Below are 20,740 nucleotides of genomic sequence, written 5' to 3'. Positions count from 1 at the left end.
ATGACGTCCCCGTCATGCGACCTTACAACTGGTCCCAGACCTTCTCCCCTTGGGGGCTGCCATCCTAGAAGCCTGCCAGAAGCCGCTCCTTGTACAGGCCCTCAAGCCCCGGCGCCACTCCCCGCCCTCATCGGACCGCCTTGGCCAAGGGTCGGCTCTGATACCACTTGTAACATCCCGTTCGAGCGATAGGAAGGACCGGAACAACTTACCCTGATGGGCCTACACGAACTTCCCAGGGGGTCACCCATCATTGGATTGCCCCAGGTTAAGCACGCTTAACTTGGGAGTTCTTTGTCAACATTCAGCCCAAAAGGTATCCAGCTGGTATTGTTTCCTTTCTTACACTATCCTCGATATATTCTAACTTCTCTAGGCTCTCGGGGTATTACATTTGTTAAAATTCAGTGGCAGCGTCACTCTTTAGATGAGGCTACCTGGGAGCGCGAGGAGGAGATGAGGTGTCTTTTCCCCCAGCTATTCGAGTGACCAGACAGGAATTTGGGGACCAAATTCTTTGAAGGGGGGAGAAACTGTAACGACCCATTATTGGGTTTAGAATTTTAGAATGATATATTAACTTATTTTAGTTATTATATAAGTTGAGCAAATTTGATTCTTAATGTTGAAATAGATCTATGGGCTTGTATGTATGAGTTTAAATTAAATGGATGGGATAATGAGTTGGGCTTCAATTTATTTAAGGCAAATGGGCTAAGAGTTGGGCTTGGGCCTTTAAGGAAATAGAAGATGGGCCATTTATTTGGGCTTAAGCCCAATACAAAAAAAAAAAAAAAAAAAAAAAAAAACATCCACCATCTACGCATCATTACTTCCCAACCCCCATTTCTTTTTCTTCTTTCACCTTTTATTTCACTTCTTCTTTATTGTTTTTCACTCCCTCTTTTACTTCTCCTTTCTTCTTTCACTCCTCCTTTTACTTCTTCTTTTTCCTTTTACTCCTACTTTCTTCTTTCACTTCTTTTTTTACACCTTCTTTTTCTTTCTCTTTATCTCATTTTCTTCTTCTCCCTCCCGACTTCTTCTTCTTCTTCTTCTTCTTCTTATTCTATTCTTCTTCTTCTTCTTCTTCTTGTTCTTCTTCCTCATCTAATACGCATTCTTTTTCTTCTCTACTGCTTCTATTCTGTTAAATTTTCTGTGGCAATTGGAGCTTCTGTGCGGGTGCTTCATCTTGATTTATTCATCCTCAGGCATGTATCCTTTCTTCTTCTTCTTTTATTTTTCTCCCCTTCCATGTGTAGCATCTCTATTAAATTTTTTCTATCTACATAGTATAAAATTCCTAAATATTGTGAGTCTATTTGATATCTCAAAAGGGGTTTGATTCACCCCAATATTATTCTGTGAATGACATTTTTCACCTCCATTATGATGGGAGTTTGTTCACCTTCATTGCTCATTGTAGAGTATTTATTGGTATATCTTATATGTGAATGATGTCTGGATAATTAATGTCTATACCCGAATGTCCCATGAAATTGTGGAAAAATATCAAGTTAATGTGTGAAAAAATTCGGATGCTACAGTACCATATAGTACCTATACAGTATCTCAATACAGTACCTATACAGTACCATACAATACCTATACAGTATCTCAATATAGTACCTATACAGTATCTTGATACAGTACCTATACAGTATCTCAATACAGTACCATACAGTACCTATATAGTATCTCAATACAGTACCATACAGTACCTATATAGTATCTCAATACAGTATCTCGATACAGTACCTATACAGTATCTCGATACAGTATCTCGATACAGTACCATACAGTATCTATACAGTATCTCGATACAGTACCATACAGTACCTATACAGTATCTCGATACAATACCATATAGTATCTCGCTATAGTATGATACCGTATTCGTACAGTATACATACAGTATCTTGCTACAGTACCATACCGTATCCGTATAGTACCCCGCTACAGTACCCATCCGAAATTTTTTATTAATATTAATTAAACATTTACTTAATGTATTAGAGCGATTGTATGGTGGAAAAATAACAATTTTTGCCATAACATTCTTCAATGGTATTAAATGTATATTGAGAACGAGAATTTAAATTTTACATTGCTGGTAAATGCATACATGATGCATACATGTACATGATGCTCATATATATATGTTATTAGCGCACTTATTATTTTGCGCGGAAATAAAGGGTACCCTAGGAGCGCCTGACGCGGGACGAGGTGGCCATAGCCCGGCAGGTTGTGCTCGATACGTTATGTGTTGATTTACTGATATGATGATTAACGCATATTTTGCATCGTGGCTTATGAGCCTATGGGATTTATACTTATGATGTATGCACTTGTATGATTATACATGAACAAAAATTTGAAATTTATAATTCTATGAGATATGATTTCCGACTCATATAATTGAATATTGATATGAAGTCGTTGTACACTCCTCTCGGTGTCATCATGATTTCTCTTTCTTCATACTGCTCCTTTGTACTAGAACTTGCTGAGCCTTGTGGCTCACTTGATCTTCTTATGCCATTCCAGGTAAAGGTAAAGCAGTCATTAAGGGCGAGTCCAGTGGGACTACAACCCAAGGGTAGTGGTGTACAGAGGCACTCAACTCGGAGATCCTAGTTGCGTTTTGGTGAGGTAGATTGATGAGATTTTAAATTGTTGTTTTACATTAGAGCCTCATATTCGGTTTGTATGGCCTAAGAGCCTAGATGTATCAACATTGGTTTGTAACGAAAGTTATTGATATTCCGCTGCGTGAAAATAGATAAATGTGTGTTTATTATGAGGTATTGTTCTATATCATCCTTGTGATGACCTCCTTTCGAATGTCCTATGCTAGCGGGTACATTCGGGAGTGGGCCCTTACAATATATATATATATGTATTTATGTGTGTATAAAGGAAGATTTGAGGATGTGTTTTAGTAACGACTATGTGACGATAGAAGAGGGTATTTTTAAAAAAAATTGACTATAAAAAATTATTAATGTGATTGCAAAGAATAAAAGAGAAAAATAAATTTTTTATGACTACGAAAAGCAAAAAAAGGTGACTGCAAATAAAATCTCCCTTAAAAATTGCATAACTCTTAAAAATAGCTTTGTCTTTACAAATAGCATAACTCTTAAAAATATTATCAAAATTTACGCCAAGAGAAAGCTCGTAAGATAAACCTTAACAATACTAAAATCATTGATTGGCATGGTACCAATCACTTCCACCTCAAATCCTATTATATTTTACATTTGTTCCAATAAATAGATCATTTAAAGTCAAAATTTCCAAACCAATTATCATTATTCTCCACAAATATATTTATCTTGCAAAATACATTTGAAAAAACTAAACTAAACTATAAAGATCCTAAATTCTAAAAGTATATAATATAGAACAAATAATTCAAATTAGACAGAATTTGGATAAAATTTATCTAAAATTCCATACAAATAATGCCTCGTATAATTGTTGGATTATAACATCACCATTTTTCACAACGGCCTCAGGCTGAATAATTAACAAACATCATAGATTTTTTTTTTTTTTTATTACAAATGACAATTACATATCAAGCATTAATAAGTTAACCTCACTATATAACCCCTTGTAGTCGCCCGACTACCGACATTTACTCCGAAGTTTTCGAAATTCGGTCGTCATCCTATTTCATCTTCAACCCTTGCCTCCATTCCGCCATTTGTGCGCCTATCACGTATGCATAACCAGGAAAAAAAGGAATTTCACAGTAAGAATTTACATGAATTATTGTCCTCATACACATGCCCCAGGTAAAGGGCGGTGTTCTAAAGCCACTAAAATCCCATGTGAATTGTCATCATTTCGTGCTGTTTTGTTAACAAGTTTTACAATTCTAGAACCTTATGTTGAGACTCAATAGGTCTTGTCATCTACAAATTTACAGCATTTTCCAACAACAAACAAACAACCATGCCTTAGAAACTGTGAATTAGCATTGGAAAAAAGGAGAGCAAGTCTTGGTAACAATAATAAGATTGGTCACTAAACCCTAAACTAAAAGTTCACGGGTTAGAGTTTTGGATTTCTTTATAATAAGGCTGCCCATAAACCGACCCCCTTGAAAAGTGTGGATTAGCATACTGGAAAATTCCAAAAATGAAATCTACCAACTAGAAAAAGCAGGAATGCAGAGGTGAAGCAAGTGAAAGAAAAGCATGCCTTGAGGAAATGCAGTTTTCAAGCCTCCTGATAGGTGGGTATGGGCACTCCTGATCCTTCTGTCAGATTTTTGTAAGCAATCTGCAACCTTCGAGTTACTGGTCCCACTTGTCCATCCCCAATTTCACGCCCATCAATCTTCAAAACCTAGTAAAGGAAGTCCCATAAAATGTCTTTAACAATTATGATGAGAGAGCAATCTTGCAAGATAACAAGGGAACCAAGACCACCAAGACCATCAAAAATCACAGTGCACCAATATAACAATTCCAAGCCTTAATCTCACTAGTAGGGGATGAGAATTAAAGGACCACAAAAAAAAATAAAATAAAAAAAAATCTAGTTGTCTCAACTGCTTGTTGAATTCAGAGTAATAAGATTACCCAATTCTATTTATTTATTTGCCCAATCCTATTTATTTGTTGAATTCAGAGAAGTAAGTTGAGCTTGCATTGGCATGATTGATTTTTCCATCTAAACCCAAATCCCAACCCCTATACATGATTGAGCTTGAAGTGGGCAACCAAAGTTGAAACGTGACACCACTAAAACTCCTAGGAGCAGACACAGGCTACGGTCAGATATTAAAACCCTAACACCATCTACAGAGATAATATGTTTCTGAAATTAACATGCCATAAAGAGCACAAGCATAATTGATTAAAATTGATCTTAAGCTTGAGGCCTAAAAATATTGAACTTAGCTTCTGGCTTCTGCTGGTTGAGCATTTCAAAAGAAAGGAAGAATATTCATGGAGGACAGATAAAATTCAAAGATAACCTCACTAACTGAACCAAGTTTTTTTTTTTTTTTTTTGGCTCTCCTGTGTGTGTGCACATGCAAGTGTGTTTCTCTGTTTGGGTGGGTGGGTTTGGGGTGTGGGGGTGTACATCACTCCAGAAAAAGGAAACGAACATACTGGGCTGAGTTCTCCCATTGTTCCTGTTGTCCACACCTGCAATGAAAACACAATATAGTTAAATTGCAAAAACAAATGTGTCATAGCAGAAACATTGTTAAAATTTGACTGGACTAGGAATTGGTTCAGTTCATTGTAATGGATTAAGGTCAGTCAAAATTAAGGGATAGCATGTCTTGTGTGGTCATTCTCAAGGTACTTCTGGAATAGCATAGTAGTTCAATCAAGGTATTGCTAAAGGATTGGCTGCTGTATAAACTTGTTTATGCATATGGTGAATAAAAGAGTGTCCCACGAAGATGACAAAACTCTTAACACTTGTTAAAGATAATACCTGATAATAAAAAAATTAACAGAAAAGCCCACAAACTAAGTTAGAAATTTCAATTAACATTTAAAAGAAAAAAAGCTTACAAAATTAAAGATATTATAGTTAAATTACAGAGTGGCAACATGCTATCCACAATGCTAACAAATTTTCAAGTTTAACTATCTCAAAAGCATTTTAGTTGTAGGTGTCAGTCATGCACAAAGTTCACTATGATATAATTTTTATATGTCGTGCTATGTTGAAGATTGGAGATTTCTTAGTATTTATTCCTAAATATATCTTCTTTCCTAAACATGTCCTCTTCTTATTTCTTAGGATTATTGGAGATTTCCAAGATTTTTTTTTTTCTGTTTTTATCTTTCTTTCCCTTTTGTATATTTCGTGATCTTCTCTATTATTCTCTTTTCTAAGATATCAGGATATGATCTCCTGATCTCTAGTATATATTGTAAAGCAAAATTCAGTTCAAGATATAGAAGAATTATTTCTTTCTTCATGGTTTCAAAGCGGCTCGTACCCAAGTACCTCTAACCCTTTAAGTTATCCACATTTTCCTGTCAACCTTCATTGCTGACCTCTGTCCTTCCTGTGGTTTCTTGTTAGCCTTCATCACCATCACATTTGCTGCTTTGGCCTTCATTGACATTCTTGTTCCCTTCAATCTCCTTCATTGTTTTTTGATTATTCGATGGGAAGATGTTGGAGACTTCTGAGAATGTGATGTCCAATCCTGGAGCTGTTTGTGATTTCTCCTTGACTGGTTCAAGTGGAGAGCTTCAAAGCATCAATGTCGTTTATCGCTTGAATGAGAAGAATTATCTGCAACGGTCACAGATTGTAAGGACACTCTTGAAGGGAAAAGGGAAGATTAGCCACTTAGATGGGACTGGTCTCAGTAGTGATGACCCTAATAAGGGATGAGGAGGACTTGATGATCATGTCCCGGAAATGGAATTTAATACAGCCAAAAACTAGTAGAAATCTCTTGTTCCTTCCTACAATGCAGGGAGACGCTTCAAAAGACCTACTACATGAAGTAAGATGCTGTAATGATTTACGAACTGAAGACCAAAGTTTAATCTGTGGTACAAGGTTATCTCTCTGTTACTAAATATTATAACTATTTAAATGGTGTTTAGCTTGAAATGGATCATTATCAAGATCTTAAGATGAAGTGTGCTGAAGATACTAAAGTCCTACTTGAATTTCTTGAAAGGGATAGGTTTTTTGAGTTTCTAGCAGGACTAAATATGGAATATGATCAAGTAAGAGTGCAAGTGTTGGGGAAGGATCAGCTACCACGCCTTAATGAGGTTTTCTCCATAATTGGAGCAAAGGAAACTAGGAGAGCTGTTATGCTTGAGACACAACCGACCGAAGGTTCCGCCATGATGTCCAAGAAAGGTGCAGATGATGGAGGATATAAGCCATCTAATCCAGAACAAGGCTCCTCTAAGCAGTCCAACTGAGATGGATTGTGGTGCTTCTACTGCAAAAAACCTTGACATACAAAAGATAACTGCTTCAAGCCTCATGGGAAGGCTCAAGTATTGGCTAGGAATGGTGGACTCAAAGGAAAGACGCCAAGCCAAGCCAATCTTGCTAATAAGGAGGATATTTCTCAAGAGAAACCAGCTGTTAGTAGAGAATTCAGCAAAGAAGACATTGAAAGGCTGAAAAGTTTGCTTAACTCCCTCACTAAGACTTCTGGTATGTGTTCATTGGCTTAGAGTGGTAAGTGTCTCGTTTTTTATTTCTCTAAAGCTTCCAACATCTTCCATTCCCAATCATGGGTCATAGACTCTGGTTCTACCGATGACATGACTCACTACCCAAATAAATTTGACAATTATATGGCTGTCCCTAGAAATCAAAAAGATCTTTGTTGTTGATGGATCAGCTGTTCCAATTGTTGGTCACGGCAACATGGAAGTTACCCCTCTCCTTTCTTTACCTAATGTCCTACATGTTCCCAAACTGTCAACCAATCTTCTCTCCATCTCCAAAATCACCAAAGACTTGAATTGTACAATCAAATTTTTTGATACTTATTGTGTTTTTTAGGATTGGACCATGGGGAAGACAATTGGATTTGCTAAGGAACGGAACAGGCTGTACTATCTTGAAAGAGACTAAAGGTGACTTCAATGGGTAGAATCAGTTGTTACTATGCTTACCTAATAATAGCTCCATCTCTTCAGAAAGATCCAAATTTGAATTCATCATTGAAGGCATGGCCATCCTCCTTTTCAGCTTCTTAGAACTATGTTTCCTTTACTTTTTCAAACATTTCAATTGAGAATTTTGATTGTGATGTATGTGAGTTTGCAAAACATCATTGTGTATCTTTCCCTTTGAGTTCAACATGATCATTTAAACCATTCTCTTTAATTCACTGTGATGTTTGGGGTCTACCAAAATTCCCAATATCACTGGTGCTAGGTGGTTTGTTTTATTTATTGATGATTGTACCTGTTTAACTTGGTTGTGCCTTATGAAAGAAAAATCTGATGTGACCAAAATTTTTCCTTGTATTTCATAGTATAATCAAAACTCAGTTTAGGAAAATATTAAGAGGGTTTGATCTGATAAAGGAAAGAGTATTTTAACTAATTTTTGATCTCCTTCTTTTAAGCACAAGGAATAGTTCATGAATTCTATGTGTTGACACTCCCTAACAAAATGGGGTTGCTGAACATAAAAACAAACATCTCTTAGAGGTTACTAGGATGTTACTTTTTCAATCTAATGTTACTAAACATCTTTGGGGAGAAGCGATTTTAAATGCTACCTATTTGATAAATAGGCTTCCTTCTTGTGTCATTGGCAATCAAAGCTCTCTAGGTATGTTGCCCCAATTGTTTATTCCCAAAAATATTTGGTTGTACTTTGTATGTTCATGTCCATAAACAATATCGCACTAAGTTAGATTCTCGAGCCCTAAAGTGTGTCTTCATTGGTTATTTTAGTCATTAGAAATGGTACAAATGCTACCATCCTCCTAGTCATAAAATCTTAGTCACCACGGATGTCACTTTTTGTGAAACTAACCCCTTCTACTCAGACCAGTTCTCTCACTTTCAGGGGGAGACTTCCAGGGAAAATACGAGTGTGAATTTGAATTTTCCTGATGACTTTCTACCTAGTCGAGCAATGGTGCAACAGCCTACACTCACACAGCCTCTGCTAGTACAACAGCCTACAGGTACACCCAAACTTCCTAATACCGAAGAAGTCCCAAAATCCAAGTCATTCAAACCACCTCAACTAGAATTTAAATCTCAAAATGTCCCTCAGGTACAGCAGTAGTCACAACCAAATCAAGCATCTAAGGAATTGAAAGTTTACTCAAGGTGTATACAGCCCAATCTGGACCAAAGACAGATCCATGACTTTGAACCAAGTCCAGGTACTGAAATAACACTTTCTCCCTCATTTATTAGTGAGCACTCTGACCTTGATCTTCCTATTGCAGTAAGAAAAGGAACCAGAAAATGCACCCAGCATCCCATATCTGATTTTGTGTCTCTAAACGATTGTCCCTTCAACATAAAAGTTGTCTTACCACTCTAGATTCCATCAATATACCAAAAACAGTTCAGGAAGCTTTAAGGAATAAGAAGTGGGCACAAGCCATGAAAGAGGAGATGAATGCATTAGAAAAAATCAGACTTGGGAGACTGTTCCTCGGCCTAGAGAAAAAGAAACTTGTGGGATGTAGATGGGTTTACATTTTTAAGTATAAAGCTAACGGTTCTCTTGAAAGGTACAAGGCAACGTTAGTTGCAAAAGAATATACTCAAACATATGGAATTGATTACCTTGAAACCTTTGCACCAGTAGCCAACATCAACACTGTGAGGGTCCTATCGTCGTTAGCAACACAATTTGATGTGAAGAATGTTTTTCTTCATGACGATTTGAAAGAGGAAGCGTTTATGGAGATTCCACCTGGTTTTGATGGAAGAATTGGACCGAGCAAGGTGTGTCAGCTAAAGAAAGCACTATATGGGTTGAAGTAGTCACCTAGGGCATGGTTTGGGAGATTCACAAAAGTTATGCTGCAAAATGGGATATAAGCAAAGTTAAGGGGATCAGACATTGTTTATTTCCAAAAGACAATGCAACCTTTGTTATGTCGAAACCTAAATGTTAAGTCAGCAAACATACCAAGGGAGGTAAGGTAACTATCCTATTTGTTTATGTTGATAATACAATTGCTACTAGAAATGATTAAACAAGAAAAAAGGGTCTTAGAGATTGCTTAGCCCATGAATTTGAGATTAAGGAGTTGGGAAAATGAAAATATTTCCTTTGGATTGAGGTTTCTCACTCCAAACAGGGATCTTTATTTCTCAAAGAAAGTATGTTCTTTACTCAAGGAGATTGGAAAGCTTGGTAGCAAATCAACAAATGTCCCTATTGAATAGAACCACATATTAGGCAAAGAAGAAATAGATAGTGTTGTGGATAAAGGGAGCTACCAAAGACTTGTTGGGAAATTAATTTATCTATCACACACAAGGCTAGATATAACCTATGCTATCAATGTAATGAATTAGTTTATGCATGATCCTAGGGAAGAGCATTTACAAGCAATTCAGAGAGTACTTTAGTATCTCAAAGCTACACTTGAGAGAGGATTGCTATTTAAAAAGGTGGTGAGCTAACCCTAAAAGTTTATACAAATGCTGACTATGCAAGACCACCTGTTGATAGAAGGTCTACTACAGGTTATTGCATGTTTCTAGGAGATAATCTTATGATATGGTGGAGAAAGAAGTATTCCGTAGTTGCTAGATCAAGTGTTGAAGCAGAATTCACTTGGATATAATTTTTATATGTGGTGCTATATAAATCCTGATGGAAATGTGTTCTTCTAATTAATGGTTAAAGAAAATTATAATTATGAATATAGAATTGAATTTCAATAATAGCAATCAATATAAACTTTCTGATAGGCTTCCCCTAGAAAACTTTATGAAGCCCTGGGAGCTGCCCACAAGGTCGCTTTATTTGCTTGGACTGTCACCCTGGTTTCATGTTGACCATTAACAATCTGAGTTTGCAAGCTGGTGTTTCCACCCCAAGGTGTACGGTGATTTTCCCAGATGTACTGACAATTGTTAAGTTGATATAATCTGGAGTCATACAACAAACAATATCTAGAAGAGCAAAAAATAAATACCTCATCCGCAGTATGGAACTCTGATAGACTGATACGTCGCTCCTCTAAAATGATATTTTCCTTTACCACAAGGTCCATGACCTGTAAAACATGGATCTCTGTTACCATCTAACATTAAAAAAAATAATGATAATGGGACTAACATCTGTTATGTCAATCACCCAAAAATCAACATATGGATCATCTACATGTTTTAAAAATAATTTTGAGAAATTAGAAACTTTTATGTAATATTTTTTCCATTACTGAACCTTTTCAACCAGCTTGTTTGTGTAGTCAGGTTTTCAGCAACTAATAGCTGACGTTGTTCAATTTACATTGACTTGAATTTGTCGTACCTTACCAACTGATGATCTATAATGCAAATCAAATGGTAATTGCCCCTTGATTTGAGATGTGTTGTAATTCTACTAAACATGTAGTAAAGAGATGAAAGGACACAAAAGCATACCACTCGTATTTCTCTTAATGAATTATCCATCAAGACAATGATCCCAAGTTATACAAAAAAAAAAAAACCTCCAAATTTCTTAAATGTGCAGAAGACGCTGAGTTCCACATGGCTCCACAATCCTCCATAAATTGACATCATGACTTGCCATGCGGCAGCATTGGGCCATTCCCTGAATGAAATGCTACAGATATGCCTCATAAGTGGGCTTACAAGGAGCTGCACCCCTTTTTTCCTTGACCTTTCCGCAATAGGGATCAACTCAGTAAGGAACGCATGCAATGGCTTACCCATATCCAGAGCCATGAAAATGACATTCTCACCAGCTTCAGTCAAGAGGCACTGTCCTCTATCCTGCCTTCTCATCAAAATATATTGCCTCAACATACTGATGCGGGACAGTAGGCAGATAAGAGATTAAGAAGAAGAAGAAGAGAAGAAGCCAAGAAGGAAAAGCCGAGAGAGAGATACTTTTATGCAATCTTAAAACAGTGGGAAATAAGATATATGGATTTGTATGCTGGAAAAGGTAAGAACTTAGATAGGTTGCAGTCTCTGTCCAGTTCCTCAGGCTCAAGGCGCACTAAAACATGTCATCTCGTAGTCATGTAGAATTTAGAATAAAAGGTCAAACATTCCTAACAGGGGGGGGGGGGGGGGAGAAAGAAAACAGAAGGAAGTTTTTTTTTTTTTTTTTTTTTTATCATCATCAAACAGAGCAAGAAGTTGCAGGCATCTTAAGGAGGGAAGTTCGTGCTACTTACAGTTGCTCGAGTTACACCAGGAAGACAATAATCAGCGTGAGGTGTTAGGACACGGCCTTTCTTCACTAAGAACTGCATTAAGATTGATTAACAATGTTCAGTCTCAAGATTCCATGCAATATCTTCAAATGGTAAGTCATTTGCAACGATGAGACATTTGAAATTAGCAAAAAGCCAATGGCAATTCTCGCAAGTACACAGAAAGGTGGAATCACCAATAACATGTTTGTAGCATTTATAGATGAATTGGCATTGCAAAATGAGCAGAAGCATTACAATGTTTGTAGCATTCGTTTCAGACACATAACCATCCTTATCAAGCATTATGGCATCATCAGCATTTGCATTATTCCCTTCTATCTGCATCACCATGAAAAATTCAATTCACCAGAGTCAAATCAGAAAGATCACATACTCAAAAGTCAGATGATAAATATTTCTTTACAATGTTAATCAGAGTATCAGATTCTACTGCACCTATGTAGGCATGTAGGATAACAGTCACATGCCATATCAATTATCAGGTTATCAGAAACAACTAATAAGTCCCTAATTAAGATGGTCTGCAGAATGAAAGATGTTGCCCCTCAGAAGACAACCACAGAAGCAGAAGCTTATGTTATCTTTATAGGAGTGATCGGCCATAACCTACTTTATCTGAAATTTCCTCACTCGCATACTCATTGAAGAGAAGAAATATCATCAAATCAGCCAAACAATATCGCTCCATAAAACAGACGTCATCTTCAATTTTGAAACTTGCAAATAGAGCCATACCTTTGCAAGTATGTTGTTCAAAAGGTTGTTATGGTGAATCTTTGAATCCAAATTCTGGAAGAGACAAAAAACAGAATAAGAAAAAAAATCCCTGTTATTTAAATGAGAACAAGAAGTGTATCAACCATCAGTAGTTCATAGTTGCAAACAAATTATAATCATAAGTACATTGCTTTGTTAGTTTGGTTAAAAAGGTACAGATTTTACTGTGTTGCTAAAGAACTGACTTGAGATTAGCCATAGAAGAACAAATATTATTAAAACAAAATAATTCTATTCGTTTGGAGAAAGACCTCTAGGTGCCAACTTTGAGAACAATAAATCAAGGAAGAACAGGACCTTAAAGGTGCATGCAAAACCTCTAAGGACATTAAAGACAGAAAGTATAACATTCTAATACTAGCAATATCATAAGACACAGGCAATATATTCTTTCTGCAACCTTCTTGGCAAATTTCCTGGTGAACAGACAACAGCATCAACAAAGCCAATTAAGGAATTTGAAAGATTGAACACAACCATAGCACAGATTAGCTGTACTGTGAATTACAGTTACAAACTCCTTTGGGGCCAACTTCTAATAATAATAATAGATTCTAAAATTTCTACTTGTTCAATCATGCCTATGCAAGTCTCTACATCATGCTGATAAGTGCTAAATGTTCCTCTTTTAGTAATCCCAATATCATTAATATCAGCAAGAATTACCTGGTACCAAAAGCTACCAGCATATTTCCAAGAATATACAGGAACCAAGGAAGAACCCTCCATCTATTTTCAAGTTAAAGAGACATACAAGGTTCTTTGGTTTCCCAAATTACACATGACCACCAACTGAATAAAATGCATACACCATGAATCTTACATTGGGTGAATTACGCCGTGTAGTAGCAGTTACAAGAGTTATACCCTTTGCATTATCATAGACAGGTGGCTTCCATTCAGCAAGAACTGCGTATGTACAATAATCAATGTAATTACAGCATATAAAAGGGAAAGGTATAGAGTGACCTAACTCTGACAATAATAGAAGGATAGATAGTACAATGAACACAGTAACACACTGGTTTCATCATTTAAACAACTTTCTTGTTAACAACATCAAAGCACACCAGCAGCTCTTGATGGGATGATAAGTCTCACAGGTTATAATGCTGCACAAAAGTTTTTCTGGTAATATCTTATAACATTTTTTCTTGACAAATTTAAATAATTTTATACCAAAAAAGGGGATGTAATACGGGAAATGCGATCAGCATAGTAAGTAATGATTCTCTCTGGCAAAGGAATCGTCAATGACATTTTTAACAGCAAAAGATGAAACCACAAAAATTTCCTGATATGTAAAGACAAAAGTATTCAACAAAATCACTTTTAGAATTCAGCAGATCCAGATAGTTAAGCGTGTTTATACAGTTATTTTCAAGTTTTCATGTCTTTGTTTCAGATAAACATGTTTTAGTACAAATGCAATGTAGGTTTGATAAAACAGAATATCAAGCCTTAATCTCACTAGTGGGGTCGGCTAGATTCTGTAGCTCACAATCATCTCAATCAATGACCATATGCCAAGAAAAACTTTTCTTTTTCTCAATTCGAAAATATTCTATGAATAGAGAAAATTAGGATGAGCCAGTATGCCCTGAGACTTCAATCCCCAAGAAATTCTCAGATAAGGTTGAAAAATGAGATGACATGTTACCGATTAATGTGCATCCATAGAGATTAAAAGCTGGACTCATTCCTGAAGTAACCTGACAAAGAACATGGTGCAGTAAGTTAAGCATATACTACAAAAATGTTTTTTATGTTGGTAAAAGCATCTATAAACTACAACCATTCACTGATGATATATCTGGAATCTGGGACTATTCAGTCAATGATTTGAGTTTCAGCAGGAAACTGGGGTGACAAAGAGAACACAGACCCATTACTATTCTCTAGTTCTAGTCATCTCACCTCATGTTCTCTCCTTCCAGTGATAAAGTATCCACATTATACAAACTTTACCTAGGAAATCCGAAGGAGAGGGGTGGGGGGTGTGTTGTTAGACAATGACAAACCTTCTTGCCACGTGTCAAGCTTAGACGGATGTGTGCATTATCAAACATTCCATTCCTAATAAGAGTGTTAAATATTGCTTCCTTAACCTGCATTTTGTTGCATACAGTGACATGTTAGATAATGACCCATTCTTCTAAAATGGTAAGCATCTCAATCACATGCAAGTAGGAATACTTAATTGCCTCCATAACACTAACCTCTTCACGAGTCGGCACATTATTGAAGGCCAGAGCTTTTGCTGAATCAAACAATCTGACAATGTAAAATGAGGGCATCAATGATATTGATAAGAAAGAGTGGACATCTTGTCCTTGGAGCTATATAAATAGGAAACTAGATGAGGAAACAGAATTTCCAAAAAAGAGCTTAAAATACACACTAATTGTATATAAAAAAAAAGAGCGAGAGAGAGAGAGAGGAGTTTAATTTAATTATCATTATCACAACCATTAAGAAGACCAACAGAGGCTCCCCTATGAAGAGAGTGGATGGAATGGAACAAATATTTAGCAAAAGTGGTAGAGAAAGACCAAGAAAAACTTGGTGGGAGACACTTGGGTAAGATATTAGTTATAAGGGTTTTACACAAAAAAAAAAAAGAAGAAGAAGACCGTAGATATAAAAATGATTGGAGAGCTAAAATTCATTATGTAGTCATCCCTACATGGTGGGATAAGGCTTGGTATCTTGTTATCACAACCATCTGAATGCATATGTACAGCAAGACAATAAAAGATTTCAAAACAATTAGAATTATAAGATATAATATGTAGACAATTGTTCATTTATCCTGCATATATAATATAACTGAGAAAAAGTTATCTCTGTACTAAATACATATCTATCTTGTATAATAATGAACTTTCCGAGACTTCACTTTCACAATTGATACTTGTCACAAATTATTTGTTTACTATAATATGTTTCTTACCATGGTTATCAATTATGTTTGTTTGCATCCAGAATGTACATCAACACAATATGCTTTAAGAGCTTTGAGCTACTGCATGAGCATATGCCCAGGGCATATGCTTGCAAAAAGAATCATTTTTTTTACAGCAAAACAACAGCATATCAGGCCTTAATCCCACTACATGGGGTCAGCTAAAAGGAATCAATTTTTTGTCAAGCAAAATATTCTCCTTGACTGACCTATCTAGATGCTCCTCAAGCTTAAATATCTTCCCATTGTAAATACGAAGTCCCTCCCATACCGAATCACCACCTTGGACAACTGAATCAAATACTGAAACCTTGAAAAGACAATCAAGTAAGTATGAAAAGTCAAAAAGGACTGCTTTTTAAAAGCACAAAAAAAGAAGTGAGTTCAGCTCTGTTGAAAGCTCACTACAAACATAAAGTAATTCATATATACCTTTGCACTGTCACGGGGTATGATCTCATCACCAACCCAAACAAGCAGCTTCTCATTGGCAGGAACTGGAAGACTGGGCAGAGGCAGATGGGGTTTCAATAAAGATGAGCCTCTTGCGTGGCACTTAAGCATGTTGTAGAAAGGCAAACTTTGTTCCAGCAAATCATACAAGGAAAATGGGAATGGCTGAAAATGAAAAAGAAAAATAAATAAATAAATAAATTTGAAGCGTAGATTAAGCTTCCTTGGTGGTTTTTTTTTTTAAATAAACAAAATTTTCTTTGTTCTTCTCATAAATCAACTATCCATCTCAGAATTTCACATACAGAGTTCCCTAAAAGGTGAACAGCTCCTTGTGAGTTTTGTGAGTTTGTGTCTGTAGCTAGGTGTATGTATATATACAGACAGGGCTTTCTGAAAGGCTGCATCTGCTGAAGCTTTTGTAGGATTATTCCTCTTCACATGCCATTCAGTTTTTCATAACCCTTTATCCTTAAATGTGGTATTAAACTCTGATTCTAATATTTATTATGAACACGATGCTTTCAATTTCTGATGTCATGTATCAAATTCTTAAGTCCCAAGAAAGATGAAGATAATAAACTATATGAGCTCATATCTTGTTAAAATGCACAATAGTTCTACCCAACCCAATTGGTTAGGCTTTCACAGAATCCTACCTCCTAACCTTCAAATAAACCAAGCATTAAATGTCACAAGGACAGAAAAAACATGGAGTATAGTATGGCAACAGATGCTGAACTTAATAAAGAGAGCTCCTAGTGCATAAAGGCCCACCACTTTGTGATAGGGGGAGGATCATATTTGTACACAACCTCCCCTTGTTTTTTTAGCAAAAAAATCTGTTATTTATTAGATTTTAAAAATATGAAGCATTCAATTATTTTCAATGAAATTCTAGCATCATGAGGATAGATCTAGTCAGAAGTCCTGCATAGTAAAATTCTAATCTAGAATTAATACTGCTTAATATTGTCTAACATTCAAAAAGTTTGGTCACCTAATTTAGTTCATGTAAACTTGCAGGAACTCTTGTTTTTAAATCGTGTGTTCTAAATACAACACAAGGAAGGAACTACATACCGAAGGATACTTCCTTTTTGTGGTGAAACCTGTTGATTTATGTACACTGCTATACCACCAAGGCGCCCAAACACCATCTATTGATTTTGGACCAGCTTCCCATCTAAAAATATTTGTCCAAAATTTGTCAAATTTCACATTTAGACCAAGATTTAGAGGAAGATCTCTCTCCCCCCCCTTCACTCAACACAAACACACACACAAGTTTACTCATTTCCAATTTAATTCAAAATAGTACACCAGACAACTTTTAACAAGGTAGATATATAGTGGCATCCAGTTGTTCCTAGTACCCTCAGTAAAGGCCCCACTCCCTTATTCAATGCAACCAAATTTATTCCATGTCTTTCCTATAAATAGAAAGTAGATCTAACATGGGTGTCATATAAGCAAAACAGTGTTTTAATTTTCAAAATAAAAGATTTGGCATACTTCAGCATTGCAGCTTGAAAAGGAATATCCAAGTCTTCACAAAGGCAACGCAAAGTGGCCTGCACATGAGCCAGAAGAACATTTTTTTTCTTTTAAATAGCTCCAGAAAATCACAAATGTAACCATTACATGACATCAAGTACCAAAATATCGATCAAGGAAATTTACAAAACTAAAAGCAAGGATTCAGGAAAATGAGCTAGTGAATACTTGCATAAGAAAAAGTACAAGCACCCCAAAGTAGTTAACTGAAAAGGTCATTTGGAGTAGAAGCAATCATATTTAAAGAAAGATATCCATCTAGAATTGTATCTTTGATTTGATTAAGGGCTTCTCACCTCCAAGAAGCCAGATCCTTCTTCTAAACATTCATCACCAAGCAACCATAAAGGCCAAAGTAACAAAATAAAGTGACATTTGTACATATACTGTTAATGATGCAGCTCAAGATATGCTGTCAATAAATTCCTTGATACAACTGTATCCCAGACCTTCTCACAGAGCAATGTATAATAGTTCACTCCGCATTGCAAGTTAAAAGTTTTCTGCTTCTTACTTCTATTCCTTTTTATTGTCATTCTGGTAAGATATCTACACTGACTAGTCAAGTTCTAGGTTTACATTACAACGATAATAACAATCACAAGCTTTAATCCCACTAGGTGCGGTCGGCTATATTAATTCTAGCTTTCCAATCATCTCTATCCATGGCCATATGTTTTGTAAGGCTATTATATACCCCATGTCATATTTAAAGGGTTTCTTACCAAATTAAAAACTTCCTACTTATTAGTTCAAAGCTTATATTACTACCTTGGAAACAAAACATCATATTACAAATAACACACAAACTCCATCCAGAAGTAGCATAAATCTTCTTATGTAGTATAATAAAAAAAATAAAATGAGAAAAAGGAAACACGCCAGATCAACACATTTATTAACAAAGCTTTGGAAACCTCAGGATCTTGTTGAAGGTCTGCTGCATCAATAACTGGTGGGAGCTTTCCTAGTTGGCAAAGTTCACTGTATATGGAGACCAAGTCTGCCAATCCCAGCTCAAGAAAGGATGGGGGCACAACCTTGTCAAAAGATTGCTGACAACAGAAGACAGATTAAACTTAGATCAAGAGATGATGGATAGAGAAATCATACATTCAAATCAAGGGTTATAGTATCATTCCAGCCTATCTAGGAATCTTTTTCCAAAGTATCATCACTAACAAGAACAGAGAAAGTTCATTGACTTGATACATTCTTAAATTCCAATAAAGACAATCAAAGAATATAAAATTCATGTATTTTTAATATTTTAAAAAATAGATAATTAACAGGAAAATGAATATATATTATACAGATAAAAGCCTTTTTAAGGGGATTTCATCTATCATCAATAACAAAAGGATGCTATTGAAACAACTTACCAATATCTCCAGTGGGTTTCGTATTAATATGAAGTGCTTTCCATTTTTCATCAACTCATCTGATAAACCAGGTAAGCGTTGTTTTGACATGTGCTGTAAAGAGGACAATATAAATTTGTGGATTATAAGAATGTGAAAACTGAACCAGTTCCTGCATCATAAGACAGCTTGATGAGATGACAACCACTTTTTCTGCATGTAAGGAGTCAAATTATGATTTTAGGTATTTACTATGGTATGGAGTACATCTCACTATTTTAACAACTAAGCCCCTGTTTGGTACCCTTTTTGGTTTTCAATTTTCTATTTTCATTTTCATTGTATTGAAAAAAAAAAAAAAAGGTGTTTGATTGCTTGTTTTCATTTGCAAAAAAATTGACAAAAATGAAAAAAAGAAAAGGTGTTTTCACATTTTCCATTTCCTTTTCATTTCCTTCTCCTCCCCTACCATCCCCATCTCACCACTGGCAACCTAAGTTGCAAGAGAAGTCAGACACACCCAACAAGTTGCTGGACAGCAGGTTAGGAGTTGCCAGTGGCAAAGAGGGAGGGGAAGAGAAAGAGAAAAAAATACAAAAACTCAAAAAAACAAAACTGAAAGCAAACAAAAGTTATTAACATGTCAAGATTTCACTTTTTTAAATGAGAAAGAAAAGCAAGCACACAAAAATATAATAAAAACCAAAACTAAAAACTTTGTTTGTAACATTGAATTAGGAAGAGGAGCTAAAGTGAGAGGGAAAACTATTCTTGATGTTTTCCCAACTTTGAAAATATTTTATGAAATAATAATGAGAGAACAGAAAAAAGAAATGACATATAAAATTTCTCACTTACTTCTGTTATATTTTCATTTGCTCATGGTTTGCCATAGTAAAAGAACAAGGAACAAAAAGTTCTTTTTCACTTTCTTGTCATTTTTACCACAAATTGTTTAATATTCTTATGGAAGAACAGACAATTCTGGCAATTTTCCACTTAACAAAATAATTATGAAGCATATAGTATTAGAGTAAAATGGCATGAAATTTTGTTAAACATTCATGATAAACTTGGGCAATATTGACTAATGATAGAGAACCTTGTAATTACCTTACAGAATGATATTTCTTTACTCCAGGACCAAAAATCACATCTTTCACAACCTTACTCCCATCAGATTCCTATTTATGCATAAAATTACAAGCATAAGAAAAAAAAAAAAAAAAGCCACATGAGAGGAAAACATGGCAATGTCAAAAATTGAATAAGAAAAATGTACTTGTAAGCAAATACAAAATTTCAAAAAAACATCAAAAGAATTATGTACTTATATTGTAGATCATACAACCAATAGCTAGAAAGCAAGCACCCAATTAAAAACTTTCCACTAATTCCTTTGATCAAACTATGTTTTGAACAAATTATGCCAAAAAGATAGTAGTGATTTGTCCGAGAAAGTAAACTACTTCTCCCATCAAAGAAAATTTATTTGGAGGGATGTTTAGCTCTAACCGGAGGCCCATGACAGTGTGCATCTTACTTTGTCCGCTATTGTCATGAAGTCTTTTAATAAGAAATTAAAAAAAAAAAAAAAAAAAAAGGAGAACAAACATATATATGAGTATAGAACAAACTATACCAGCATATGATCTGAGTAGAACAAACAATTTCATTTAATCTATACTGAAAAAATGCAATTAAGCTTCAGAC

General features: G+C 35.5%; 2 protein-coding genes across 3 annotated transcripts in view; both read right to left on the bottom strand.

Moving 5' to 3' along the window:
* The window catches only part of LOC127804186 (uncharacterized), a 42,421-nt gene that overhangs the window by 15,689 nt on the left and 5,992 nt on the right, over nt 1-20,740 (bottom strand). The gene's annotated exons all lie outside the window — the stretch shown is intronic.
* Nucleotides 3,420-17,643, bottom strand: LOC127804214 (branched-chain-amino-acid aminotransferase-like protein 2). The gene is made up of 15 exons (XM_052341029.1): nt 17,625-17,643; nt 16,089-16,274; nt 15,866-15,966; nt 14,911-14,965; nt 14,713-14,799; nt 14,352-14,403; nt 13,515-13,600; nt 13,358-13,420; nt 12,650-12,703; nt 12,149-12,232; nt 11,873-11,944; nt 10,658-10,738; nt 5,139-5,174; nt 4,219-4,365; nt 3,420-3,726 (listed from the first exon to the last, which is right to left on the bottom strand). Exons 2-14 carry the CDS (start codon nt 16,218-16,220, stop codon nt 4,237-4,239), a joined length of 1,032 nt encoding a protein of 343 aa, XP_052196989.1. The 5' UTR covers nt 16,221-16,274; nt 17,625-17,643; the 3' UTR covers nt 3,420-3,726; nt 4,219-4,236.

This window comes from Diospyros lotus, chromosome 1 (assembly GCF_014633365.1).
Source record: "Diospyros lotus cultivar Yz01 chromosome 1, ASM1463336v1, whole genome shotgun sequence".
NCBI lineage: Eukaryota > Viridiplantae > Streptophyta > Magnoliopsida > Ericales > Ebenaceae > Diospyros > Diospyros lotus.
The sequence above is the reverse complement of the archived record's forward strand: the minus strand, read 5'-3'. Positions and strand labels throughout refer to the sequence as shown.